General features: G+C 52.9%; 2 protein-coding genes across 2 annotated transcripts; one reads left to right on the top strand and one right to left on the bottom strand.

The window, feature by feature from the left end:
* Nucleotides 1-2,736: 2,736 nt before the first annotated feature.
* Nucleotides 2,737-15,477, bottom strand: TRIM72 (tripartite motif containing 72). Its single transcript, XM_037989610.2, has 6 exons — nucleotides 15,076-15,477; nucleotides 10,692-10,787; nucleotides 10,363-10,593; nucleotides 9,239-9,261; nucleotides 6,902-7,020; nucleotides 2,737-5,698 (listed from the first exon to the last, which is right to left on the bottom strand). Exons 1-6 carry the CDS (start codon nucleotides 15,463-15,465, stop codon nucleotides 5,124-5,126), a joined length of 1,434 nt encoding a protein of 477 aa, XP_037845538.1. The 5' UTR covers nucleotides 15,466-15,477; the 3' UTR covers nucleotides 2,737-5,123.
* PYDC1 (pyrin domain containing 1) lies at nucleotides 12,772-14,835 on the top strand. Its single transcript, XM_073015689.1, is given in 3 exon segments — nucleotides 12,772-12,840; nucleotides 13,309-13,516; nucleotides 14,054-14,835. Coding segments are annotated over 2 exon segments (273 nt in total). The 3' UTR covers nucleotides 13,513-13,516; nucleotides 14,054-14,835.
* Nucleotides 15,478-27,622: the final 12,145 nt, after the last annotated feature.

The raw sequence follows: 27,622 nt of genomic DNA, 5'->3' as shown, positions 1-27,622 counted from the left end.
GCCCCACCTGACAAGGACCACCTGGATTAGGCAACGTTTCCCACAAAGCCCACCTCACACAGTCAGCCACGGGCCATTTCCTTCTATGCACACGGCTCAAGCTGGGGCAACTATATGCAGAAACAACCTGTGGCGGCTTCAAAAGAAAGTTTCCTGATATAATTCCAACAAAAGGGAGCATACATTACTCAGCTCTGCAGGGGTCCCGGAAAGCACAGGAGTGTTTGGATGGTGGCTTTGGCCGCAGGAGAAGCCACAACAGCCTTCCCTCCCTCCCTCCCACACACAACAGCAGCCTTGCAACACAGTCTGATGACCTTCCCCATCTTCCCTCACATGGGCATCTTCCCTCCTAAAATCTCTGCCCATTTAATCCTATCTTGGCATCTGCTTCTCAGAGTACCCATTTCCTCAGAAGGAGGCTTTGGGGTCTCAGATACCATCATCCCTCCCCAGACACCCATGGCCTGTGTGTAGACGATTCAATGCCATGGGCCACACATGCTGGAGAAGCTGCTGGGAGATCCAGAGAAGAGAGTAACTGATTCTTCCTGGAGGCCTAGAAGGTCAAGAGAAGACAGGAAATGGTGGTGTTGTGGGAGAGCCATAAAGGATAAGTGGGATGGAACCGACATTCCTAAAAAAGAAGTGCAGGGGCCAGGCCCGGCAGCTCACACCTGTAATCCCAGCACTTTGGGAGGCTGAGGCGGGCAGATCATTTGAGGTCAGGAGTTCGAGACCAGCCTGGTCAACATGGCAAAACCCTGCCTCTACTAAAAATGAAAATAAAAGTGAAAAAAGTAACCTGGCGTGGTGGTGGGTGCCTGTAACCCTAGCTACTGAAGAGTCTGAGGCAGGAGAATCACTTGAACCTGGAAGGCGGAGGTTGCAGTGAGCTGAGATAGCACCATTGCACTCCAGCCTGGGCAACGGAGCAAGACTCTATCTCAAAAAAAAAAAAAAAAAAAGGAGGTACAGAGACCCCAGCAGTTCAGCATGGCCAGAGTGTACACATGCATAGGGTGGTGGTCCAAGGTGAGGCTGGACACAGCCCACAGCCCACAGTCCACAGTGTGAGGAGCAACATGGGAGACCACAGGTCCCTCCCTCACAGTCCTTAGCCTGGGCAGTGACAGAGTTCAATGACAGTCAATGGACAGCCTTTCCCCAACACTAGGATCCCAAAGAGCTTTTGTTATGTGGGGTTTATCTTTCAATATTTGCCCTGTTAGATATTAAAACAGAGAGTTTTTCTTTTTAAGATGAAGCTGGGGCCAGGCGCAGCAGTTCACATCTGTAATCCTAGTACTCTGGGAGGCCAAGGCGGGCGGATCACCTGAGGTCAGGAGTTCGAAACCAGGCTGGCCAACATAGTGAAACCCCCATCCCTACTAGAAATTCAAAAATCAGCCAGGCATAGTGGCACCCACCTATAGTCCCAGTTACTCGGGAGGCTGAGGCAGGAGAATCACTTGAACCTGGGAGGCAGAAGTTGTGGTGAGCCGAGATCACGCCACTGCACTCCAGCCTGGGTGACACAGCGAGACTCCATCTCAAAAAATAATAATAAAATAAAAGATGAAGCTGGACTGGGCTCAGTGGCTCACACCTGTAATCCCAACACTTTGGGAAGCTGAGATGGGAGGATCACTTGAGGCCAGGAGCTCGAGACCAGCATGGGCAACACAGTGAGACCTCATCTCTACCAAAATACAAAAAATAAAAAATAGTCAGGCATGGTGGTGGGTGCCTGCCATCCTAGCTACTCAGGAGGCTGGAGTGGGAGGATCATGTGAGTCCAGGAGATCAAGGCTGCAGTGAGCCACGATCACACCATTGCACTCCAGCCTGTGCGACAGAGCAAGACCCTGTCTCAAAAAAAAAAAAAAAAAAAAAAAAAAATCTTGTTTTTTAATTAAAAACTGATGAGGCTGGAAGACCAGCCTGTAATCCTAGCACTTTGGGAGGCCAAGATGGGTGGATCACCTGAGGTCAGCAGTTCGAGACCAGCCTGGCCAACATGGTGGAACCCCCATCTCTACTAAAAATACTCCGGAGGCTGAGGTAGGAGAATCCCTTGAACCTAGGAGGCGGAGGTTGCAGTGATCACACCACTGTACTCCAGCCTGGGCAACAGAACAAGACCCTGTCTCAAACAAAACAAACAAACAAACAAACAAAAACATGGCGGCCGGGCGCGGTGGTTCACGCCTGTAATCCCAGCACTTTGGGAGGCCGAGGCGGGCAGATCATGAGGTCAAGAGATCGAGACCATCCTGACCAACATGGTGAAACCCCATCTCTATTAAAAATATAAAAATTAGCTGGGCATAGTGGCGGGCGCCTGTAGTCCCAGCTATTCGGGAGGCTGAGGCAGGAGAATCGCCTGAACCCGGGAGGCAGAGGTTGCAGTGAGCCGAGATCACGCCATTGCACTCCAGCCTGGGCAACAGAGCGAGACGCCGTCTCAAAAAACAAAACAAACAAACAAAAAAACATGGCAGAACAGCTCAAATGCTAAGCCAAAGACTGGGGGCTTTATCCTATAGGCAAGAGGGAGTTGTTGAAAGTTTTGAGCAACTGAGTCGTGACCACATTTGCATTTTTAGAAACATTACCAAGTCAAGATTGAAGGCTAGAGGGCAATTAGGAGGCCTTGCAGTAGGTCATTTGTCTTTTCACGCAGATTTAATGAGGAAGGAGTCAGAATATAATAGTTTTATTAATGGTGTTGAATTTCACAACCAAATAATCCCTTTACCATATTGTTTTATTTTCTAACATGAAAGAGCTTCTACCATTAATCCTCTCTTCTGTCTCCTGAAGCCAGGGCTCCACAGGCCTTCCTCTGGGAGACACACCCAGGTGTGCCGCCTTCCCCTGCCAGATCCTCAGGCCTTTCTTACCCAACTCACAACCTCCCTTTCACCCTTAGTCCCATACCCACCATCTCCTGAGAAAACTCCCACAATGGGCTGCCCAGGCCCCAGGCTCTTCCACCCATCCCGCCAGCACACCCTCCCCGTGAGAATGAGTGACCCCAGGCCAGCATCTTCCCTCAGGAGAGAAGACTGTCTGGCTCCCCAAAGGCCTCTCCCTCCAGGGAAGAGGGACTCTCACTCTGGCCTCAGTGGTTACGCCAGAGCCCGAGAAATGCCTGTGCGCTAAAACCAAAGAGTGTGTGAACCAGCAAGTAAGTGGGGAGTGGCCAGTTCTGGGACATCTAGTGGGGGCCCTTCTCTTCCCCATGAGCAGCACGGACCAGTGTGACCTTGGCGTCAGGCTCTTTCTCTTGGCTGGCTTCCTCAACGTTCAAGACTCTCAATAAATATATCCCAGAGGCAAAGCAAGTTAAGTCGAGGGTTGTTTATTTGCCTAGAATCAGCTCTGGCAATTTTCCAATGTCTTCTTTTTGTTGTTTTTCTGGTTTTTGTTGCAACAGGGTCTCGCTGTGTTGCCCAGGCTGGTCTCAAACTCCAGGCCTCAAATGATCCTCTTGCCTCAATCTCCCAAAGTGTTGGGATTACAGGCATGAGTGCCCAGCCCCTAAATGTCTCTGCGTTGGTTTATGTTTATTTGTTTCCTTTCACTCCTGGTGCAAACCTTACATGTTTTTGACTGGGGAAACATATTTTTGGACCTATGCCTCTCCTCGATCTACACTGAGAGTGAAGAGCCCAGTGGGATGTGCACTAGGTCAGGGCTTCCCCCAGCGTCAGCCCCTGTGGCCAGCAGCGTCACCTGGGAACCTGCCAGAAATGCACATTTTTGGCAGGGCATGGTGCCTCACACCTGTAATCCCAGCACTTGGAAGGCCAAGGCAGGAGAATCACTTGAGGCCAAGAGTTCAAGATCAGCCTGGGCAACATAATGAGACACCATTTCTACAAAAACTAAATTTAAAAAAAAAAAAAAAAATGAGCATTTTCGGCCAGGCGCAGTGGCTCACGCTTGTAATCCCAGCACTTTGGGAGGCCAAGGTGGGTGAATCACTTGAGGTCAGAAGTTCGAGATCAGCTTGGCCAACATGGTGAAACCCCTACTAAAAATTAAAAATAAAAATAAATAGCCAGGTGTGGTGGCGGGCGTCTGTAGTCCCAGCTACTTGGGAGACTGAGGCATGAGAATTGCTTGAACCCTGGAGGCAGAGGTTACAGTGAGCTGAGATGGCACCACTGCACTCTAGCTTTGGGTGAAAGAGCAAGACTCCGTCTCAAAAAAAAAAAGAAAGAAAGAAAGAAATGAGCATTTTTGACCTGTCCGACCTACTAAATCAGAAACTTAGCACCCTATGCTTTAACAAGTCATGGTTAAGGGCTTTAAAAAGGTTATTTGAATGCATGCCTAAGGTGGAGAACTAAGGGGAAGGCCTTTGGGTAAGGTGAGTCTGGAGTGGGGGACCCAAGGCCTAAGGAGGAGGGGAGTGTGAGGCTGAAGGAGCCCCTTACTCTACAGGTTCTCAAGCTCCTCCTGTCAATCCCCCTACCTGGCCCTGGCCCTCCCTCACTCAACCTTAGTTTCTTCCTGGAATTCTCAGGGCTCCTGGTTCCCAAATTCTGATTTCCCCACCGACCTGACTCCAGATCTCCCTACCCCACTGGGTCTTGTCCCCAGCATCACCCCAACCCCTCACCAGCAGTCCCCAGGCCATGCCAACCCCCACGCTTTTTTTTTTTCTTTCTTTCTTTTTTGAGACAAAGTCTCACTCTTGTCGCCCAGGCTAGAGTGCAGTGGCGCAATGTCTGCTCACTGCAACTTCCAACTCCTGGGTTCAAGCAATTCTCTTGCCTCAGCCTCCTAAGTAGCTAGGATTACAGGCTACATCACTGCGCCCAGCTAATTTTTGTATTTTTAGTAGAGACGGGTTTCACCATGTTGCCCAGACTGGTCTTGAACTCCTTACTTAAGGTGATCCACCCGACTCCGTCTCCCAAAGTGCTGAGATTACAGGCATGAGCCACCAAGCCAGTCCTACCCCCACGTCAGTATTCTGGGAGACCCCCCCAGTTCCCAGCTCCCTGGGCCCTGGCAACCCGCTCCCCACCCTTCTCCCTTCAGACCCTACCAAGGAGACCTAAGCTCCAACCCAGGTCCCTGCGCCCCTCCCCGACCCGTCCGGCGGCTCAGGCCTCGGCGCTTTCGGACCCCACGAGCAGCAGCGGCTGGGAGTTCTTGCCCTTGTCGTGCCAGCACACGTCGAAGAAGGGGTACACGGGCCCAGGCAGGCGCTCATGGAAGGCAAAAAGCGGCACGAGCGCGTCGGCGTCGCTGGCATCGTAGAAGGAGAGGACGCCGTCGCCGAAGCTCAGGTAGAGGCCGATGCGCGTGGGCCGCCGCTCCGGGCTGCGCAGAGCGCGCGGCTCCTTGGCCTCCACGTGAGCCTCCAGGATCTTGCCCTCACGCAGCCCCAGCAGCCATAGGCCCTGCGAGGGCACCGCGTGCAGGCGCCCGCGGCGGGGGCCCTCGGCCGCGATCACGCCCAGCGCCCAGCGCGGCTTGTCGCCCACCTCCACCTCCCAGTAGTGTTCGCCCTCGGAGAGCTGCTGGTGCGCCACCACCGCCACCGCCTTGTCGAACTGGCGCGGGTCCTCCCCCGCCGGCGGCGCCTTCTGCTCCGAGCACTCCACTCGGCGGCCGGAGGAAGACACCACCAGGCTCGGGTGCGCAGAGCTCGGGTCAAAGGTCAGCTCCTCCAGCGCTGCCAGAGAGACCACGATCAGAAAACCCTAGGTTTCTGCCTCGCTGGGGCCTTCTCCCAACCACTTACAGGCCAGCTTTGTCTCCCCTAATCCTCTTGGCATCTCTGCTCACCGGCTTAGGCCACAAGACCACACCTGGCTCAACTTCAGTTTGCTCAGCTGTGAGATGAGGCCATGATTGCTTTTGCTTTTGCTTCCCTCTAGGGTGGCAGGCAGGCCTGCAATTTCTTTCTTTTTTTTTTTTTTTTTTTTGAGGCAAGGTCTCACTCTGTGGCCCAGGCTGGTGTACAGTGGTGCAACCTTGGCTCACTGCAATCTCCAACTCCCAGGCTCAAGCAATCCTCCCATCTGCCAAGTAGCTGGTACTACAGGCATGTGCCACCACACCTGGCTAATTTTTTTAAGTTTTTGTAGAGACAGGGGGTCTCACTATGTTGCCCAGGCTGGTCTCGAGCTCCTGGGCTCAAGTGATCCTCCCACCTCGGCCTCCCAAAGTTTTGGGATTACAAGCGTGAGCCACCGAGCCCAGCCAACAGAACCAAATTGATACAAGGCCTCACCATCTGAGGCCCAGACAAGGCCCAAGGCCCAAGGTCGAGGAGCCTGATCTTTACATCAGCCTAGACCCAGTCTCTGAGCCTTAGTTTTCTCTTGAATAAAATGAGGCTGTCTGCATTCCCACCTCCGCTGAGGCAAGGAATGGCTGCCCCAGCAATGTGTATGCCCCAGAGCTCTGTAACCTGCATCATCCAGCTCTTGCAGGGAGGAACTGAGCCCTTGGGCCTCCCCAGCCACAGGCTGCCAGTCACTGTCTAACCCGGGCCAGTCCCCAGGGTTCCAGGAGCTCTGCAGAGCCTCAGTCCCCAATTGGCAGGATTTATCATCTCCACTGTCCAGAGAGCGGCAGAGACTGACCAAGGATCACACAGCAAGTCAGTGGCTCAGTCCTAGGCCCCAGCGTTCCGTGCCGCCAACAGCAGCAGCATCTTCGTGTCAGTCACCCACTGCAAACCCCATGCTCTCAAAGGCCCTCCTCCCAACACAGGTTAGGGGACTGCAGGGGGGAACCCCAGAGGCAAAGGGGCATTGGGTACTTCCTTCAGTGGCCTCCCCAGTTGGGACTGGGAGGCCTCTCCAGGGTGGGTAGGGCCTCCCATCAACTGCCTAGTCACACACAAACCTGAGCCAGTCCCTCCCGGTACCTGGCATCAGAGCCCGGAACATCTTCCTCCACACCTGGAATTTGAAGTCATCTGAGATGATTGGCAGCTGGATGTCCAGACGGGCAGGTGGGGGAGACTCTGCCAGGATCTTCTGCAGCCTGGGGGTGGGGAGGGTAAGGGGAGACGTCTGTGAGCGGGGAGGACAAGAGCTGGGGGAATTCCAGGATCTCCCCACATCACACCCCTGCTTAAAACTCTTCCTTTGGAGTTTTGATTTGGGAAGATGAGAAAATTCTGGAGGTAAGCACTGGTGATGGTTGTACAATGTGAATGTACTTAGCACCACTGAATTTTAAATGCACACTTAAAAATGCTTAAAATGAGCCAGGTAGAGCGTAGTCCCAGCTGCACAGGGAGGCTGACTCAGGAGGCTCACTGGAGCTCAGAAATTTGAGTCCAGTCTGGGCAACATAGCAAGATCCTGTCTTTAAAAAAAAAAAAAAGAAGAAGAAGCTTAAAATTGTCAATTTTATGTTACATATATTTTACCACTGTTTATTGGTCTTTTTTTTTTTTTGAGATTGAGTCTGGCTCTATCACCCAGGCTGGGGTGTAGTGGCATGATCTTGGCTCACTGCAGCCTCTGCCTCCCAAGTTCAAGCAATTCTCCTGCCTCAGCCACCCAAGTAGCTGGGATTATAGGTGTCTGCCACCATGCCTGGCTAATTTTTGTGTTTTTAGTAGAGAGGTTTTGCCATGTTGGCCAGGCTGGTCTCGAACTCCTGACCTCAGATGATCCACCCGCCGCAGCCTCCCAAAGTGCTTGGATGACAGGCGTGAGCCACCGCACCCGGCCCAACTACATTTTTTTTCATCCTTCTTTTGGGATAAGGTCCAAGCTTCTCGGCTTTGCCAGTGTACACACACCTACTACCCCAATTCCTCTTCCCTCCCACTCACCAGCCCTCTAGCTGGCTGTCCCGTCTCCCAGCAATGCCCTTCTCCCAGAAACACCCTTCTCCCAACAATGCCCTTCTCCCACACCCTTCTTCCAGCAATGCCCTTCTCCCAGCAGCGCCCTTCTCCCCACAATGCCCTTCTCCCTGCAACGCCCTTCTCCGCGCAGTGCCCTTCTCCCTGCAACGCCCTTCTTCTTCCAGCAATACCATTCTCCCCACAATGTCCTTCTCCCAGCAATGCCCTTCTCCCCACAATGCCCTTCTCCCAGCAATGCCCTTCTCCCAGCAATGCCCTTCTCCTCACAATGCCCTTCTTTTCCCAGCAGTGTTCTTCTTCCAGCAATACCCTTCTCCCCGCGATGCCCTTCTCCCTGCAATGCCCTTCTCCCCATAATGCCCTTCTCCCAGCAATGCCCTTCTCCTCACAATGCCCTTCTTCTCCCAGCAATGTTCTTCTTCCAGCAATACCCTTCTCCCCGCAATGCCCTTCTCCCCGCAATGCCCTTCTCCCCGCAATGCCCTTCTCCCAGCAATGCCCTTCTCCCAGCAACACCCTTCTCCCTGCAATGCCCTTCTCCCTGCAATGCCCTTCTCCCTGCAATGCCCTTCTTCTTCTAGCAATGCCCTTCTCCCTGCAATGCCCTTCTTCTTCTAGCAATACCCTTCTCCCCGCAATGCCCTTCTCCCCGCAATGCCCTTCTCCCCACAATGCCCTTCTCCCAGCAATGCCCTTCTCCCCGCAATGCGCTTCTCCTCCCAGTAATGTCCTTCTCCCCGCAATGCCCTTCTCCCAGCAATGCCCTTCTTCTCCCAGTAACGCCCTTCTCCCAGCAAAGCCCTTCTCCTAGCAATGCCCTTCTCCTCGCAATGCTCTTCTCCCCATAATGCCCTCCTCCCAGCAATGCCCTTCTCCTCACAATGCCCTTCTCCTTCCAGCAATGTCCTTCTCCCAGCAATGCCCTTCTTCTCCCAGCAATGCCCTTCTCCCAGCAATGTCCTTCTTCTCCCAGCAATGCCCTTCTTCTCTCAGCAATGCCCTTCTCCCCACAATGCCCTTCTCCTCGCAATGCCCTTCTTCTCCCAGCACTTTGCCTAGCCAACTCCTGTTCATCCCTCCAGGGCCCATCTCAAACATTCACTCCATGCCTGGCCACCCCTTTCCCTCCACAGCCACACTGAGCACACAGTGACGCCTTTGTCCCCACCCACATGTGTCTCATGGCACCAGTCTAGGAGGTCCCTGAGCAAAAGGATCCGTCCAGATCATTTCTGTCTACAACCATGTGTTCAGGCAGGGGTGGGGCAGCAGACTGAATTGCACGTGTGCAGGCACAGTAGTGAGTGGAGAGTAAGCCAGCTGGTGTCCCCAGAAGACTGGGACAAGTCAGGCAAAGGGGCAGGGCCAGGTTGCTCTCACCTGCTGGTCACCAGGCAGTATTTCTGGAGAGAGAGAAAAAGAGAATGGTGGTGAAGCCGATGTTGGGGACACTGGAGACTTTTGAGGATGGGGTAGACAACTAGGAATGCTGAGTGCAAGGTCAGGAAGAATCAGAAAAGCTCAAAGAGGCCAGGTGAGGTGGCTCATGCCTACAATCTCAACATTTTGGGAGGCCAAGGCGGATGGATTGCTTGAGGCCAGGAGTTCGAGACCAGCCTGGTCAACATGGTGAAACCCATCTCTACCAAAATTACAAAAAAATTAGCTGGGTGTGGTGACAGGCACCTGTAATCCCAGCTACTTGGGAGGCTGAGCCAGGAAAATTACTTGAACCTGGGAGGAGGAGGTTGCAGTGAGCTGAGATCACACCACTGCACTCCAGCCTGGGCAACAGAGCAAAGTCCTCTCTCAAAAAAAACAAAAAAACAAAAAAGCCAAAAGAGACCTAGAACTCAAGGCCACCCCTAGCCCTTCACTTTTATGTGGATTACAAAAAGGTATCTTCGCCTCCAAGCAACTCTGATTCCACCTGACAGAAAACTGTCCTAATAGGCCAGGTGCAGTGGCTCACACCTGTAATCCCAGCACTTTTGGAGGCCAAGGCAGGCAGATTGCTTGAGTCCAGGCATTTGAGACCAGTCTGGGCAACATAGTGAGACCCTATCTCTACTAAAAATACAAAAATTAGCCAGGCATGGTGGTAAGTGCCTATAGTCCCAGCTATGGGAGGCTGAGATTGGAGGACTGCCTGAGCCTACAAAGTCAAGGCTGCAGTGAGCTATGGTCATGCCACTGCACTCCAGTCTGGGTGACAGAGTGAGACCCTGCCTTAAAAAAAAAAAAAAAAAAAAAAAGGGTCCTAATAAATATATAAACCGACAAGGTCTGTGATATGAATAGTGCTCACTTAATACAATGTCCTTATGCAGTGCTCAGCCTAAACAACCATACAGCAGTCCTGAGGCCTGCCCCTCCCGGACATGTGATGCTGGCTCATCCCTGCCCCTCTCTGGGCCTATCTGACAATGGGATGAGGTCTCTGGGGCCTGAGCAGTGAGGGAGCTGAGGCAGGGAGGGGACGGGGGGGGTCACCCAGTGCTCACCATTAGGAACTCAGTTTGCGGCTTGTCAGCCACCTCGTCCAGCACCTTCTCCATCTGCCGCAGCTGCTCCAGGTAAGAGTTCAGGCTCCCCAGCTCCCGGCGCAAGGCGACCCCTGCCTCACCCCGCACACGCTCTGCCTCTCGGTCCAAGGAGCCCTCCAGTGCAGCCAGGAACACCCGCATCTTGCCCAGCTGCTCCCCCACAGCCCCCCGGAACTGACGCACTGTCTCCTGCGGGAAGGGGCAGTGATTGACGGACTAAAGGCTCTTGGCTGGAGACCCCTAGCCTGGCCCCCAGCCCCCGAGACATGGCCCTATGAAGTCCTCACCTCCACTTCCACCAGCTGATGCTCCAGCACAGCTACACTCTTCTCCTTGCGCATGCATGCTTCCTGCAGCTGCAGTTTCTGCTGTGGTAGCTGCGTCTGGGGGGCGAGGCATGGAGACGTGATGGGGATGCCACTCACCCCAAACCCACACCTCCCAACCTAAACCTGCCCTCTGTGTCTCAACCTCAATGCCACTTCCTCCTCCAGCCATCTTCCCATCCTCAAACCCACTTACATGCCTACCAGCCCCAGCCATTGCTACTCCTTCCTGAAGTCCGAATGCTTCCCCTGCCCCTTGCCTATTTTGGTGCGGTTTTTTTATTTATTTATTTTGATGTTTTGTTTTGAGACAGGGTCTCGCTCTGGAGTGACCCTGGAGTGCAGTGTCATGATCACAGCTAACTACAGCCCCAACCTCCCAGGCTTAATTGACCCTATCACCTCAGTCTCCCAAGTCCCAAGTAGCTGGAACTATAGGCACACACCACCATGCCCAGCAAATTTTTTGATTTTTTTTTTTTTTTTTTTTTGAGATGGGGTCTCACTCTGTCGCCCAGGCTGCAATGCAGTGGCACAATCTCGGCTCACTGCAACCTCCACCTCCTGGGTTCAAGTGATTCTCCTGCCTCAGCCTCCCAAGTAGCTGGGACTAATTTTGGTGCACCACCATGCCTGGCTTAATTGTGATATTTTTAATAGAGGCAGGATTTCACCATGTTGGCCAGGCTGCTCTCAAACTTCTGACCTCAGGTGATCCACCCACCTCAGCCTCCCAAAGTGCTGGAGTTATAGACATGAGCCACCACGCCTGGCCATGATTTTTTAAAATGTTTTTGTAGAGACAATCTCACTATATTGCCCAGACTAGTCTCCAACTCCTGGCCTCAAGCAATCCTCCCACCTCAGCCTCCCAGCATGCTGGGATTACAGGTGTGAACCAGCACACCCCCAGCCCCTTGTCTGTTTTGTTGACCCCTCCCTGGCCTTGCCTTCCCTGATCCCCTCTGCTCAGCAGTCAGCCCCATAGCACAGGTCTTTGTGAGGATGGCAAATGCCAAAGTGGTTTGGTCTCTCCCACCAGACAGGCAGGCACAGAGCTTGGCACACAACAGACCTCAGGGGGTATGTGAAGGATATGTGAAAGAAGAAAGGCAAACTCCCCCTACGCCTGGGCTTCCTCTCTTACCTAAAAGCAGAACATCAGCCTCAGTCAGACTGTCAGCCTAACTCCCACGTCAGCCAGCCTGTACATGCATGGGCTTGGAGTAGGGGGCACGGAATTTAATTAAAATGTCCCCTGCTGGCCAGGCGTGGTGGCTCACGCCTATAATCCTGGCACTTTGGGAGGCCGAGGTGGGTGGATCACAAGGTCATGAGTTCGAGGTCAGCCAGGCCAAGATGGTGAAACCCCATCTCTACTAAAAATACAAAAATTAGCCGGGCACAGTGGCAGGTGCCTGTAATCCCAGCTACTCGGAAGGCTGAGGCAGGAGAATGGTTTGAACTAGGGAGGCAGAGGTTGCAGTGAGCCAAGAATGTGCCACTGTACTCCAGCCTGGGAGACAGAGCAAGACTCCGTTTCAAAAAAAAAAAAAAAAAAAGTCCCTTGCATAGACGAACCAAACACTCTGTGGTCTAGATCTTACCCAAGACCTCAAATGCAAATACGCAAATATAGGAGAGCTCCCAATACTCCTGCCAAAGAAATTTTTTTTTTTTTTTTTTTTTTTTTTTTTGAGACAGGATTGCCTAGGCTGGAATGCAGTGGCACAATCACAGCTCTGCGTCCTTGAACTCCTAGGCTCAAGCAATCCTTTTGCTTCAGCCTCCTGAATAGCTGGCACTACAAGCATGAGCAACCATGCCAGGCTACAAAGCCACTTCTTTGCTGGAAGGTGCCTGGCCATGGAATGAGTTCCACTCCTGCCTCCATGACTTCCAACCTGTTTCCTCCTCTGCAGATTGGGAACAGCAATCCCCACCTCAACAATTTGGCGCCCCCACTTTCCCAGGGGAAACTGGGGGACCCTCTAGTAGGTGTTTGCAGAGTGCCCTCCCAGCAGGAGCCACAGGGTTGAATATGAGCTGCCAGATCAGTCTCCTCCCCGGTTCATCCCCGGGGGCGGCGGCTCCACCTGCTACAGGAAAGGTAGGACCTGATGGCTCCAGGCCCTCGGAGGCTCAGAGGCTCAGGGCTGAGCCATAGGAAGGAAGCGCGAGGCCATCCTGAAGGTGCTGGAGAACCTGACCCCGGAGGAGCTCAAGAAGTTCAAGATGGGCCGGGCGGGGTGGCTCACGCCTGTAATCCCAGTACTTTGGGAGGTGAGGCCGAGGCGGGCGGATCACGAGGTCAGAAGATCGAGACCATCCTAGCTAACACGGTGAAATCCTGTCTCTATTAAAAATACAAAAAAAATTAGCCAGGCGTGGTCGCGGGCGCCTGTAGTCCCAGCTACTCGGGAGGATGAGGCAGGAGAATGGCGTGAACACGGGAGGCGGCGGAGCTTGCAGTGAGCGGAGATTGCGCCACTGCACTCCAGCCTGGGCTACAGAGCAAGACTCAGTCTCAAAAAAAAAAAAAAAAAGAAAAGAAAAGAAAGAAAAATTTAAGGTGAAGCTGGGGACTGTGCCGCTGCGCGAGGGCTTTGAGCGTATCCCGCGGGGCGCACTCGGGCAGCTAGACATCGTGGACCTCACCGACAAGCTGGTCGCCTCCTACTAGGAGGACTACGCAGCCGAGCTCGTCGTGGCCGTGCTGCTGGACATGGGCATGCTGGAGGAGGTGGCACAGCTGCCGCGGGCCGCGCGAGGGCCACTCTGAGCTGGTACGTGACTTAGGGACCCAACCCCGCTTCTTCGCCAAGGACCGAGGCGTCGGGTCCCGCCCAGAGCCTTCCTGTTCCCCTCCTCCTTCAGGGTCCCTCCTGGGGTCCTTCCTCAGACCTCCGGCCAGCCCCTCCCGGTGGCGAAGGGCTGGGCTGCCGCGAACCCCGGTGGGCTGCATCTTGCCCCACTGCCGCCTTCCAGGCTCCTGGGCTGCCTGTGCCCTGTTCCGTTTCATGGGTTCTGTGCTCTCTTCGCAGATAAAGACAGGCAAGGTTGGGCGAGGTTGGGATGCGCTCAAAGCCCTCGCGCAGTGGCACAGTCCCCAGCTTCATCTTGAATTTCTTTTCTTTCTTAAGCACAGGTGTGCAGGGATGGGAGGGCTCCCGGGAGGAGGCTCCTGCCCTGAGCTAGGAGACCACCAGCTAGGACTGGGCTGAACTGGGCCAGGCAGGAGCTGGCGGGACTGAGAGGCTGGGTCCTTGGGAAGTCCGGGGGCCTCGAATACCAACGAAAGGACGGTGGTCTACCCCCTCTAGGAGGCGGGCCAAGGAAAGGAGTAGTGCAACGCCTGTGAAGCCAGCCCCGCGCGCGCACCTGTAGCGAAAGACGACGGCAATGTCTCCACCTCGGGGACCGAGGACGCCTCCGTGCCTCCAGACCCCGCCTCCTCCAGCCCCTGCGCCTGTCATTTCTTCTTCCACTGCCCAATAAATATTCATGACAGACTTTCCAGGGGCTGCGCGCGCACGTGCCCGCCGGCAGCTACACGCGTGTGCTTTTGCCACACGTATGGCACGCACTAGCCAGTGTGTGTGGGTCTCTATTTGCCTCTGTCTGGGTGTCTGCTGAGTACCTCGAGACGCACACAACCACGTGTGGGCTCCCAAGGCGTTCGGTACTTCCAGCTCCACCCAGAAAAACATCCTGGACCGGGCTCTCGCTGCCACCCTGGGTCCACGCACGCAAGTGCAGATCCCGGCTGCCTGGCCGTTCCAGTTTCCCTTTTGGTGAGGGGACCCGCCTGGGGCCAGCCAAAGTTCCAAAGTTTCAGGGGTGCGTGGGCCTCCGCTGAGCACAACAGTACAGCCCTGCCCCGGCCGCCTGGCTCGGCCCGGAACGCCGCGCCTCCAGTCCAAAGTGGGCCAGCGCCGCGCAGGGAGCCTGCCCGACCGGCCCACCTGGTGCGGGAATGAGCGCGTGAGCCGTAGGGGCCGGTCGGTCTCTGCTCCGCCTGGTTCCGCCCCGCCCATCAGACCAGCCCTGGGGCTCCGCCCGCCCATCTCCAGGTCCCTCTAGAGGCTAAGGCCGGGAACCTAGGTTTGCTCAGCGCCCTTCTCGCCAGTCTCCGTCCCTGCGCGGCTTTCCTCTGTCAGCCCCGCCTTCAGCTCCTCAGACACTCTTTCCTGGCTGCTTCGCCCCGCCCCCGACCCCTGCAACTCCAGGTGCTCGTGAGCCTCTTTAGAGACTCAGAATCCAAATCAGTACAGCGACCTCCCCAGCGGCCAGGCCCCGCGCCGCCGAACAACCCCTCCGACCCCGATGCGCTCGGATCCCGCACCTTGAGGCGTGCGTGGGCCTCGGCGGCGGGCAGGAGGCGATGACCGCGGTGCGAGCCGAGTGAGGCGCACACTCCGCACACCAGCGCGCGGTCCTGCTCACAGTAGATGCTCAGCGGGTCCAGGTGCTCCTCACAGTGGCCCTGCGGCACCTGGGCCAGCCCCTCCACCAAGCGCGCCAGCTGCAGGTTGGTGCTGAGTGCCTGCGGCCGCGTAGGGGCCTGACAGCAGGGGCAGAGAACGGTGCCATCCGCCGCCGGCTCCCCGGCCACGCGGCCCAGGCAGGCGCGACAGAAACTGTGGCCACACTCGGCTGTCACGGGCGCGTCGAACAGTTGCAGGCACAGCGGGCAGGACAGCTCCTGGTGCAGGAGGCCGGGCGCAGCCGACATGGCGGGCCTGGGTGGAGGAGGAGTCGGTTAGGGGGACCCGCTGCGCCGCGCTCCCGGCCCAGCCCTAGCCCAGGCCCGGCCCGCCGCGCCGCAGGGAGAAGCCGCGGCCTGTGAAGACCTCACATCATACACTGGATGGGGCTCTGACGGCCAAGGGGAAAGAGGAACTCGGTCTCAGGCCCAAAAGCAACCTCCACTGCAATTCTCAGCTCCAGCTCCAAAAATATGCGCTATCGGTCAACCCCAGTTCCTGAACACAAGCCCAGGTCCTAGCCCACTGTCCTTGCCCTCGCCTTAGCCCCAGGCTTCAGCCTCTGACCTCAGCCCCGGCCCCAAATTCTCCAGAGCCCCAACTTCGAGACTCCCCTCCCCCACTTTACCAAGATCTCCAGCCCTCCCCTCCCCCGCCTCCAGCCCACGGGACTCACAGGTCTGGGTTGGAGATCTTAGGCTGAAAGAGACTGGAAGGAGGACCGGTCAGGGTCGAGCCTAGCTGGACTGGGGTCAGGGCTGTGTCCAAAGATCTGAGACAAGCAGCAGGCTCCAAGCAAGGACAGGGACTCACAGGGGAAGCTGGCAGTGGACACCACGCGTGATGGGCACACAGTGCTCAGTGGAAGACCCTCCCAGACTGAGCCATGGCTCCAGGACTATATTTAGCTGCCCTGCCCAATCCCTCCCATCACTTCCGGAAACCGTTCTAAAAGTGAGAGCTGAGTAGTCCCCGTGCACGCATCACATGCCAGGGCCACCTGTCTTGGCCCATCCACTGTTCTCTCCCCAGCCAGCCTGTAGCCAGAGCTCAGAGCCAGCGGGGAGACAGGACCTTTCTCACCACAGAAAAGACAGAAAATTGAGGGGGGATCTCCCCTTTCTCCCTCAACTCCCACGTCCACACTCTCCAGCTCCTTCCTCCTTGCTGGCAGCCCCTCCCCAGCCTGTCGCCCATTCATTCCCCAAGCTTATGGCTGACCAAGGTCACCCTGGCAGGATTATCCCACCTGCAGGAGGGCAGGACCTCACCCCACTCTGAAATGTTTTCTTCCTCCAGAGCTGAGGGGAGGGTCTTTTCCAAGTTGGTCTCTCTAGTACACCCAGGACAAGCCTTGGGGCAAAGTAGGCCTCTCTAAATGCTTGGAGAATTAATGACAGAGAGAGATTGAATAAACGAATGAACTGAATCCAGAGCCTGCAGCCCAGAACTCAATTCTGCCCTGGTTCCTGTATGTGTATCTTTCAAATCTCAGCTGAAATTTCATTTAAGTGGTGCTGGGATAACTGGCTAGACATATGCAAGAGAATGAAAGTGGACCCCTGCCTTTCACCATATAAAAAAATTAACTCCAGATGGGTTAAAGACTTAAATGTAAGACTTCAAACCATAAAAATTGTAGAAGAAACCCCAGGAGAAATACCATTCTGGATATCAGCCTTGGTAAAGCATTCGTGACTAAGTCCTCGAAAGCAACAAAAACAAAAATTGTTAAGTGGGACCTCATTAAACTAAAGAGCTTCTTCACAGCAAAAGCAAAAGCAACTATCAACAAACAGATAACTGAAGAATGGAAGAAAATATTCACAAACTATGCATCCAACAAAGATCTACCATCCAGAATATATAAGGAAACTAAACATTTCAACAAGCAGAAAACAACTCCATTAAAAAGTTGGCAAGGGCCAGGTGTGGTGGCTCACACCTGTAATCCGAGCATTTTGGGGGGTCCAGGCGGGTGGAACACTTGAGGTCAGGAGTTTGAGACCAGTCTGGCCAACATGGTGAAACCTCGTCTCTATGAAAAATACAAAACTTAGCCAGGTGTGGTGACAGGTGCCTGTAATCCCAGCTACTTGGGAGGCTGAGGCAGGAGAATCGCTTGAACCCAGGAGGCAGAGGTTGCAGTGAACAGAGATCACACCATTGCACTCCAGCCTGGGTGACAAGAGCGAAATTCTGTCTCGCAGAGGTTGCAGTGAGCCAAGATCACGCCATTGCACTCCAGCATGGGCAACAAGAGCAAAACTCCGTCTCAAAAAAAAAATCAATAAATATAAAAAAAAAAAAAAAAAAGAAAGAAAGAAAGAAAAGAAATTTCATCTAGAATAAAAGCCAAAGTGCTAACTGTGGCCCACAAAGCCCTATCTGCTATGACCGCATTAATCACTCTGACCCATTTATCACCCCTTTCCCTGTTGATCACTCGCATCAGGGACTTTTCAATTAAGGTCCCCTCTGCCTGGAACACTCTCCAACCCAAGTACTGCATGGCTTCCTCTGTTTCCTCCCTCAGACTTTGCTCAATATCACCTTTCCAGCAAGGCCTCTCCCAGCTCCCTGATTTTAAATCTCCTATCTCCTCAACATCTCACTGCCTGGCTTTCTTTTTCCCTGTAACATTTATCACCATTCTACTTGTTTGCTGGTTTCTTCTCTGTCTCTTCCTACAGAATAGAAATTGTGTTTACTGCTTGTCTCCAGCTTAAAGTGTGTGACACACATTAGGCGCTCTACAGACACTAGGTGAATGAACAAACTCAGTCCCTCGCATTTGGTCTCTCCATCTTTCTCTTAGCTTCCCTCAAACCTTTCCCTGGTTTTCTTCTTTCTTATCTCAACTGCTATCTCTCTCAGAATGAATTTTTGTTTCTGTTTCAGTCTCTTAATCTCCCCTTTGGACTCTCCCTTTGCCTTCTCTCTTAGGTTCTTAATTTTTTCTTTTTCTTTTTTTTTTTTTTTTTTTTGAGATGGAGTCTCACTCTGTTACCCAGGCTGGAATGCAGTGGCATGATCTCAGCTCACTGCAACCTCCACTTCCCAGGTTCAAGCGATTCTCCTGCCTCAGCCTCCCAAGTAGCTGGGATTATAGGCACGCTCCATCACGCCCAGCTAGTTTTTGTATTTTTAGTAGAGACGGGGTTTCACCATGTTGCCCAGGCTGGTCTCAAACTTCTGACCTCAGGTGATCCACCCACCTCAGCCTCCCAAAGTGCTGGGATTCCAGGCATGAGCCACTGCACCCAGCTGCTCATTCCTTCTTGCATGTTGCATGGTGACAGCACAAACTTCTGCTGGTCTGCTTAGGAAGGTAGCTACTTCAGGCTGCCTGACACCTTGTTTAACCTAGGCCCTCATTCAGGTTGTAACCATTTGGTTCTTTTAGGAGCAGAAAAGTTCTATTATTCTTCCGGATAAGAGCAATTACCTGTGTAAATGACTGCAGATTCTCGGGGTATGTGAAAAGTCTCAGGAAGCTGGCGCTTTTTTTTTTTTTTTTTTGAGATGGAGTCTCGCTTTGTGGCCCAGGCTGGAGTGCAGTGGCAAGATCTCGGCTCACTGCAAGCTCCGCCTCCCGGATGCACACCATTCTCCCACCTCTGCCTCCCGAGTAGCTGGGACTACAGGCGCCCGCCACCACACCCAGCTAATTTTCTGTATTTTTAGTAGAGACAGGGTTTCATCATGTTGGCCAGGATGGTCTTGATGTCCTGACTTCGTGATCCGCCTGCCTCGGCTTCCCAAAGTGCTGGGATTACAGGCATGAGCCACCGTGCCCAGCCAAAACTGGCGCTCTTTACCAGCACACTGAGAAATCCAGGGGAGTTTTGTGTCCCCACCTTCTTTGTCCTTAAGTCTCTGAGGTCTCACGGTGTGGCCCAGGCTGGAGTGCAATGGCGCAATCATGGCTCACTACAGCCTCGATCTCCCAGGCTCAAGTGATCCTCCCACCTCAGCCTCCCAAGTAACGGGGACCACAGGCGTTCGCTGCCATGCCTGGCTAAAAGCCCCTGATTTCTTCTATTCTTGATGGCTCAGACTCAGCCTTGTATTAGCAATAGGAAGAGGGTTTGAAAGAGGGTATATCTGGAGCTGGTCTCTGAAACCACAAGCTGCTCAGGCTCAAAAACTCAACTTCCAGAACGTAAATCTCATCCAGAGTTTCCATCATGGCCAAGTTGGGGCTGAAGGTCCTGCTATCATCTATAGGAGCAGGTGTCCAAGACAGGTGGGTGATAGTCAACTCAATCCCTCCCTGCAGATGGGCAAGGACTGGCCTCTGATCCATGGAAAGAACATTGATTGTCCTAAGCAGACTGAGAACAAGAAGAGGCAAGAAGCCATGTGCAACGAAGGAGGGAGTGGTGAACCAGTGTGGCTGGCCCTACAAGGTCACTCAGACCTAAAGAGCTCGCTAGGGACAGATTTCAGCTTGTGCTAAGGGAAATCTTCCCAACAGCTCAAGCAATGAGTGCCTTGGAAGGTGAGAGCTCCTGGTTATTGGATACATGCAGAGAGAGGCCAGAAAGCCCCTGTCAGGGCTACTACAGAAGCAAGTCCTGAATGCTGACTTCACGAGCTCATGCTGGGCACTCCCAGGGAAAACCACCTGTCTCTCTGGGCCTCAGCACCTTCAGTTACAATATAAGGATAAATAACACCATTCTGGCCAGGTGTGCTGGCTCACACCTGTAATCCCAGCACTTTCGGAGGCCAAGGTGGGAGGATCACTTGAGTCCAGAAATTCGAGACCAACCTGGGCAACACAGCGAGACCCCTGTCTCTACCAAAAACAAACAAACAAAACAGTATGGTGGTTCATGCCTGTAGTCCCATAATCCCAGCTACTCCAAAGGCTGAGCCAGGAGAATTGCTTGAACCCTGTCTCAAAAAGAAAAGAAAAAAAAAACCAACCTGTAGAGTTGTCATGAGGATTAAACTAAAAAATATGCCACATAGGCTGGGTGCAGTGGCTCACACCTGTAATCCCAGCTCTTTGGGAGGCCAAGGTGGGTGGATCACTTGAGGTCAGGAGTTCAAGACCAGCCTGACCAACATGGTCAGACAGAAACCCTGTCTCTACTAAAATTACAAAACTAGCTGGACATGGTGGCTGGTGCCTGTAATCCCAGCTACTTGGGAGGCTGAGGCAGGAGAATTGCTTGAACTCAGGAGGCAGAGGTTGCAGTGAGCTGAGATCGAGCCATTGCACTCTAGCCTGGGCAACAAGAATGAAACTCAGTCTCAAAACAACAACAACAACAACAAAAACCAGAAGAAAGAAAGAAAGAAAAAGAAAAAATGTATATGCCACATAAACAGGGACAGTGTGCTGGCACCCAAGGGTGCAGTGACTGCCACTACCAGGTTCCAATCCTGACTAGAATTTCCTTGTTGTGTGACCTTGGGCAAGTCGCTTAACCTGATTTTCTCACCTATAAAATGAGAATCATGTAAGGATTAGTATCAAGACTATTGATTTCTGTAAAGATGCAACAAGTAAATTGTTTTGTTTCTTGTTTGTTTGTTTTTTGAGATGGAGTCACTCTGTCACCTCAGCTCACTGCAATCTCTGCCTCCCAAGTTCAAGCGATTATTCCACCTCAGCCTCCCAAAGTGCTAGGATTACAGGCATACACCACCACACCCAGCTAATTTTTGTGTTTTAGTAGAGATGGGGTTTCACCATATTGCCCAGGCTGGTCTCAAAATCCCAAGCTCAGGCAATCCACCCACCTTGGCCTCCCAAAGTGCTAGGATTGCAGGTGTGAGCCACCACACCCAGCTATTTTATTTTGTTTTGAAACAGAGTCTCACTCTTGTCTCACAGGCTGGAGAACAGTGCTTGAACCACCTCCTGGGTTCAAGCAATTCTCCTGCCTCAGCCTCCTGAGTAGTTGGCACCCGCCAACACACCCAGCTAATTTTTGTGTTTTTAGTAGATACAAGGTTTCACCCTATTGGCCAGGCTGGTCTCAAACTCCTGACCTCAGGTGATCCACCCGCCTCAGCCTCCCAAAGTGCTGGGATTGCAGGCGTGAGCCACTGCACAAGCTCTTCACAATTCTGAACTCATTGCAGCCTCATAACAATGCTTTCACTATCCTACAGGGAGGCCATGGGGCACAGGGGCTAAGTGACTTGCCCAATGCCCTGGCAGTCTGTGGTCCTTCTCGCCCCAGGAGAAGCAATCTGACTCCAGCAGTCAAGGAATTACTTTGTTGTGGGGGTGGGGGTCACACCCAGGAAGCAGGCATCCTAATTCCACCAACTGCTCTGGCTCCTGTCCAGGGGGGCAAGGGTGAGCCTGGGCTGAGAACTGGAGGCTCTTTCCTGCCGGGGGGGAGGGTCAGACCGGGCATGGCGGTTCACGCATGTAATCCCGGCACTTTCGGAGGCTGAGGCGGGAAGATTGCTTGAGCCCAGGAGTTCGAGACCAGCCTGGGCAACATGGTGAAATCCCATCTCTAAAAAAAAATACAAAAATTAGCCAGGCATGGTGGCACATGCTTATGGTCCCAGCTGCTTGGGAGGCAGAAATGGGAGGATCGCTTGGGCTTGGGACGATGAGGCTACAGTGAGCCAAGAGGGTGCCATTACACTCCAGGCTGGGCAACAGAGCCTGACCCTGTCTCAAAAACAAAAGCAACAAAAGGATTTGCAGTCAGCTCACAGAGCACATGCACCTGCCAAAAGATGCCACTTGTTCTCACCGAGCTCCGACCTGAAACTGTTGCAGGAGGGACGCTTCCAGTTATCCGAGAGAAACGGCTGCATTTCCCCAGTGCCTTGTCCCTTGCCTCCCTGTGACATCTCACCGAAGTGCTAACACTTGCTCTGAGGTGATGTCAGGTGATGGTCACAGCCAGGAGCTTCCCCGTCTCCATGTGAATGTGTGTGTCAGTAGGACGTAACAGGGGTCAGATCCCAGGGCCAAGCTGGGCCCCAAAGGAAGGACCCTGGGTGGTGATGCTCAGAAACAGGGGGAGCTTCACCCCACGGGGACTCACATGCTCACCTCCCTCTCTACTAAGAAGCTGGGTGTGAGGAGGAGAGAGGCATCACTCACACACGCGCGCACACACACACACTCCTGTAGATGCATTTTCCTGCAGCCCCAAAGGTTCCATTGAAAGGCATCACATTTGTTTTACCTAAAGCAAAGGCCACCCCATCCAAACAAGGGCTCCAGAGATGCAGGCAAGAGGCCACATGGCAAAGGGGCCCCCTGCTCTGCGTTGTAGGGATTGAATCAGGCAATCATTTTTTAATGTATCAAACACCCAAAGCTCTTCCAATTCTACCAAAGTGAAAAGAGCAGGTTTCGATGATTCTAGATTCTAGGATTCTTGTGTCATTCTACAACGGCTTATCAAGGTTGGGTCTGTGCCAAGCTCTGTGCTGGAATGTGACTTTGGACAAGCCCTTCCACCTCTCTGAACCTATCTTCTCATTTACAAAGTGGGGCCACAATTCCCTATCTCAGAGGGATTGCTATAAGGCTTAGAAATAATGCATGTGGGCTGGGCATGGTGGCTCACGCCGGTAATTCCAGTACCTGGGGGGGCCAAGGCAGGCAAGATTACTTGAGCCAAGGGGTTCAAGACCAGTCTGGGCAACATGCCAAAACCCCGTCTCTACTAAAAATACAAAAGGTAGTTGGGCAAGATGGCTCACGCCTGTCATCCTAGTTACTCAGGAGGCTGAAGCACAAGAATCGCTTGAACCCATGAGGCAGAGGTTACAGTAAGGGGACATTGCACTACTGCACTCCAGCCTGGGTGACAGAGCAAGATTCTGTCTAAATATATATATATTACAAAAATTGGCTGGGCATCATGGCATGCACCTGTAGTATCAGCTATTTGAGAGGCTGAGATGGGAGGATCATTTAAGCCCAGGAGGTCAAGGCTGTAGTGAGCTATGATCATGCCATTGCATTCCAGCCTGGGCAACAGACTGAGAACCTGTCTCAAAAAAAAAAAAAAAGAGAAAAAAAGAAAAGGAAGGAAGGAGGAAGGAAGTAAGGGAGAGGGGGAGGGAGTGAGAGAAGGAAGGAAGGAAAGAAAGAGAGAAAGAAAGAAAGAAGGAAGGAAGGAAGAGAGGGAGGGAGGGAGGTAAGGAGGGAGGAAGGGCGGGAGGAAAAGATGGAAAGAAAAGAAAGAAAAAGAAAGAAAGAAAAAGGAAGGAAGGAAGGAAGGAAGGAAGGAAGGAAGGAAGAGAGGGAGGGAGGGAAGGAAGGAGGGAGGAAGGGCGGGAGGAAAAGATGGAAAGGAAAGAAAGAAAAAGAAAGAAAGAAAGAAAAAGGAAGGAAGGAAGGAAGGAAGGAAGGAAGGAAGGAAGGAAGGAAGGAAGGAAGGAAAGAAGGAAGGAAGGAAGGAGTGAAAGAGGCTGGGCGCGGTGGCTCATGCCTGTAATCCCACCACTTTGGGAGGCAGAGGCAGGAGGATCACAAGGTCAAGAGATCAAGACCATCCTGGCCAGCATGGTGAAACCTCGTCTCTAATAAAAATACAAAAATTAGCTAGGCATGGTAGCGCACGTGCCTGTAGTCCCAGCTACTCGGGAGGCTGAGGCAGGAGAATTGCTTGAACCTGGGAGGTGGAGGTTACAGTGAGCCGAGATCACGCTACTGCACTCCAGCCTGGCAACAGAGCGAGACTCTGTCTCAAAAAAAAAAAAGAGAGAGGGAGAGAGAAAGGGGGAAAAAAAGAAGGAAAGAAGGAAGGGAGGGAAGGAAGGAGGCATGTGAAAGACTGCAGACTAAAGTCTTATTTCTATTATTTATTAGAAGAGGTGACTCCTAGATTGGGTGTGTTGGCTCACACCTGTAATCCCAGTGCTTTGGGAGGCCTAGGCAGGAGGATCGCTGAGCCCAGGTGTTGGAGATCAGCCTGGGCAACATAGAAAGACCTCATCTCTACAAAAAAATTAAAAAATTAGCTGAGCGTGGTGGCATGCGCCTGTAGTTCCAGCTACACAGGAAGCTGAGGTGGGAGGATCGCTTGAACCCAGGAGTTCGACGCTACAGTGAGCTATGATTGCACACTGCACTCCAGCCTGGGCAACAGAGTGAGATCTCATCTCTGAAAAAGAAAAGCAGAAAAGAAAAAAGTGATGCCTGATGAATGTCAGAAGACAGGTGGGAACTCACCAAGTAGACCAGAAGGAAAAAGAGGCCAAGCAGAGAGCAGCCCCCACAGGGGGAGAGGTTCACAGATCACAGGGTGGAAGGGGCAGCTGAAGAGGTTAGCGAGGACCTTGAAGGCCAAGCCAAGGTCTTGGGACTTGACTCCGAGGGCACTGGGGAGTCATGGGGGGGTCTCTGAGCCAGGCAGGAGCAGGAGCATATGTGTGGGTTAGGAAGATGTATCCTTCTGGCCACAGTGCACAAAAGAAGATGGAGATTCTGGAAGAATAAAGGCCAGTGAGAAGGCATGATAAACATCCATGAGCCAAGGGACACTGGCTGTTGGACCACAAGTGCCACCCATGGTGAGGATGTTGGCACACAGCTTACCCCAGCCTACACGGTACAAGGATGGGGAGCAAGGTCGAACATGGTGGCTCACACCTGTAATCCTAGCATGTTGGGAGGCCAAGGCAGGGGGATTGCTGAGCCCAGGAGTTCGAGACCAGCCTGAACAACATAGGGAGACCCATTCTCCATAAAAATTTAAAAAACTAGCCAGGCATGGTGGCACACCTGTAGTCCCAGGTACTCGGGAGGCCGAGATGAGAGAATTGCTTGAGCCCAGGAGTTCGAGGTTGCAGTGAGCCACAATCCCTCCAGTGTACTCCAGCCTGGGCAAAAGAGTGAGGCCCTGTCTTCAAAAGAAAAAACAACAACAACAAAAAGGCTTTCAGCAGGGTAGCAGAGCACTGCTCCCCATCCTGTTTTTTTTTTGTTTTTTTGTTGTTGTTTGTTTATTTTGAGATGGAGTTTCGCTCTCATTGCCTGAGCTGGAGTGCAATGGTGTGATCTTGGCTCACTGCAACCTCCACCTCCTGGGTTCAGGCGATTCTCCTGCCTCAGTCTCCCCAGTAACTGGGATTACAGGCACCTGCCACCACGCCCGGCTAATTTTTGTATTTTTAGTAGAGATGGGGTTTCACCCTGTTGGCCGGGCTGGTCTCGAACTCCTGACCTCCACCCACCTCGCCCTCCCAAAATGCTGGGATTACAGGCATAAGTCACTGTGCCCAGCCCATCCTGGTTTTTTGTCTTGTTTCTTTTTGAGACAAGGTCTCTGTTGCCGAGTGGCACAATCATAGCTCACTGCACCCTCAACCTCCTGGGCTCAAGTGACTCTCCAGCCTCAGCCTCCCAAACCACTGAGATTACAGGCATGATGAGTCACCGCACCCAGCCATGCTGGAAGCTTTTGAATACAACATGCTGCAGGTATCACAGCCTCCTTCATTCCTTCACTCAGCAAATCTTTACTCAGCACCTACTGTGTTCTAGATACATTTTTTTTTTAGATGGGATCTAGCTCTGTCACCCAGGCTGGAGTGCAGTGGTGCAATCTCAGCTCACTGTAGCCTCTGCCTCCTGGGTTCAAGAGATTCTCATGCCCCAGCCTCCCTATTAGCTAGGATTACAGGCGCCCTCCACCACACCCAGCTATTTCCAGGTACATTCTTGACGCTAGGGATTCAGCAAAGAACAAGACAGTTAAGGTTTCTGATGCTCACAGGGCTCACATTTTAGAGAGGGATTAATATCCAATAAGTAAATAAATGTATAATATGTCAGGGTCGTATGACTATAAGGAACAGTGATTGGTACAACCCAGATGAGAAGGAAAAATAAAGGATTCCAAATACCCCACCCTGGGAAGTAGAGTCAGGATTCAAACAAAGAACTGTATGGCTTCAAGTTCATGGTCTTTAGTCTCCTGGAGGCTGCCTCTCTTTGAAGAGCTTGTGCATAAGGCATAACTTGCAGTTACTGGTATCCTTCCTTGACCCACAAGGTCCATTCATTCACTATTCATTCTGGAACCATTTATTGGGCACCTACTATTTGTCAAGCCCTGTTCTGGATGCTGAGGAGATAACAATGATCTGGACAGGCATGATTTACAGACTGGCAGGGAGAAGTGGTTTTAAACAAGTGCACAGGATTCATTACACTTGCCATGAGAGCTAAAGATACATAGCACATGTTATGAACTAGCCTGGGAAAAGCTCTAAGCCTGGTCTCCCAGAGGAAGTAACATTTAACTTGGGGCCTAAAGTTTCTCAGGCAAAGAGGGAAGCGATTTCAAGACTGAGGGAACAGCACGTGCAAAGGCTTGGAGACGTAAAAGGAGGCTGGCACGCTTAAGAAACTGAGAAATCAGCGTGGCTACAGCTCGGAGATGGAGGGAAAGCAGGGCGTGGCGTAAGACAAGGCCAGGAAGGCTCAGAGAGGTCAGACCAGCAGACCTCCCCGGCCATGTTAGGAACAAATTGAGGGCGAGCCACAGTGCCTGGTGCCCATAATCTCAGTATTTTGGGAGGTGAAGCAGGAGGATCGCTTGAGCCCAGGAGTTCAAAGCTGCAGGGAGCAATGGTCGGGCCACTGCATTCCAGCCTGGGCAACAGAGTGAGACCCTGTCTCTAAAAGAAAAGAGAAAAAAAAAGGAAGAATTTTTGGCACAGCACAGGTTCCAATGCTATCCCAAGCCCCTGGGCCCAGAGTGGCTGACTCCCTACCCAGGATGCTCCCTCCAGTTGAGAATGTTCTCAACCAATAGCTGTTGTCATCACTTCCCAAGAAATTCAGCTCTTGGGATCAAATTCTGGCTCCCCTAGGAAGCATCTGGCAAGGTTTCGGGAGCCATCGGGTCGGCCATGTTATGCCGGAATATTTATAAGCACCTGAGGGTTATCATCCCCATGTGGTAGAAAATGAAACTGAAGCTCAAGAGAGCTTTGCACTCCCTACCCTTTTTTACACCTCATTTTTCTCCAGTATGTGGAATTGAGGGAGCTTCATGCATCTAGCTGTCATGATTCCAAGATTCTATGACATGTGGGAGAGAATCCTAAGGTTAGGGGAGCCGCAGAGGTTTCAGGGGTTCTAGAAATACGAGATCCTAAGCCTAGGTGCTCCAATAAACCCAGTGAGAGCAAGCCCAGGTTTCTGGTCTGTACCCGCTGATGCAAGCCCAGAGACAAGCAGGCGCCACCAATGAGCCCGTCTGCGGGTCCCCTCCCAGGTCCCACCTCACAGGCCAGCTGGAGGGCGCGATCGTGGCGTCCCCCGACGGCCTGGGACCCCAATCCAGAGGCCTGGGTGGGCAGGGACCAAGGGTGTAGTCAGGGAGTGCCTTTTGCTGGAGGGCAACGGACCGGGGCGGGGAGTCGGGAGACCAGAGTGGGAGGAAGGCGGGG

Source organism: Chlorocebus sabaeus, chromosome 5 (genome assembly GCF_047675955.1).
Source record: "Chlorocebus sabaeus isolate Y175 chromosome 5, mChlSab1.0.hap1, whole genome shotgun sequence".
NCBI classification, from domain to species: Eukaryota; Metazoa; Chordata; class Mammalia; order Primates; family Cercopithecidae; genus Chlorocebus; species Chlorocebus sabaeus.
Note: the sequence above shows the minus strand (reverse complement) of the source record. Positions and strands in the feature narration are given on the sequence as shown.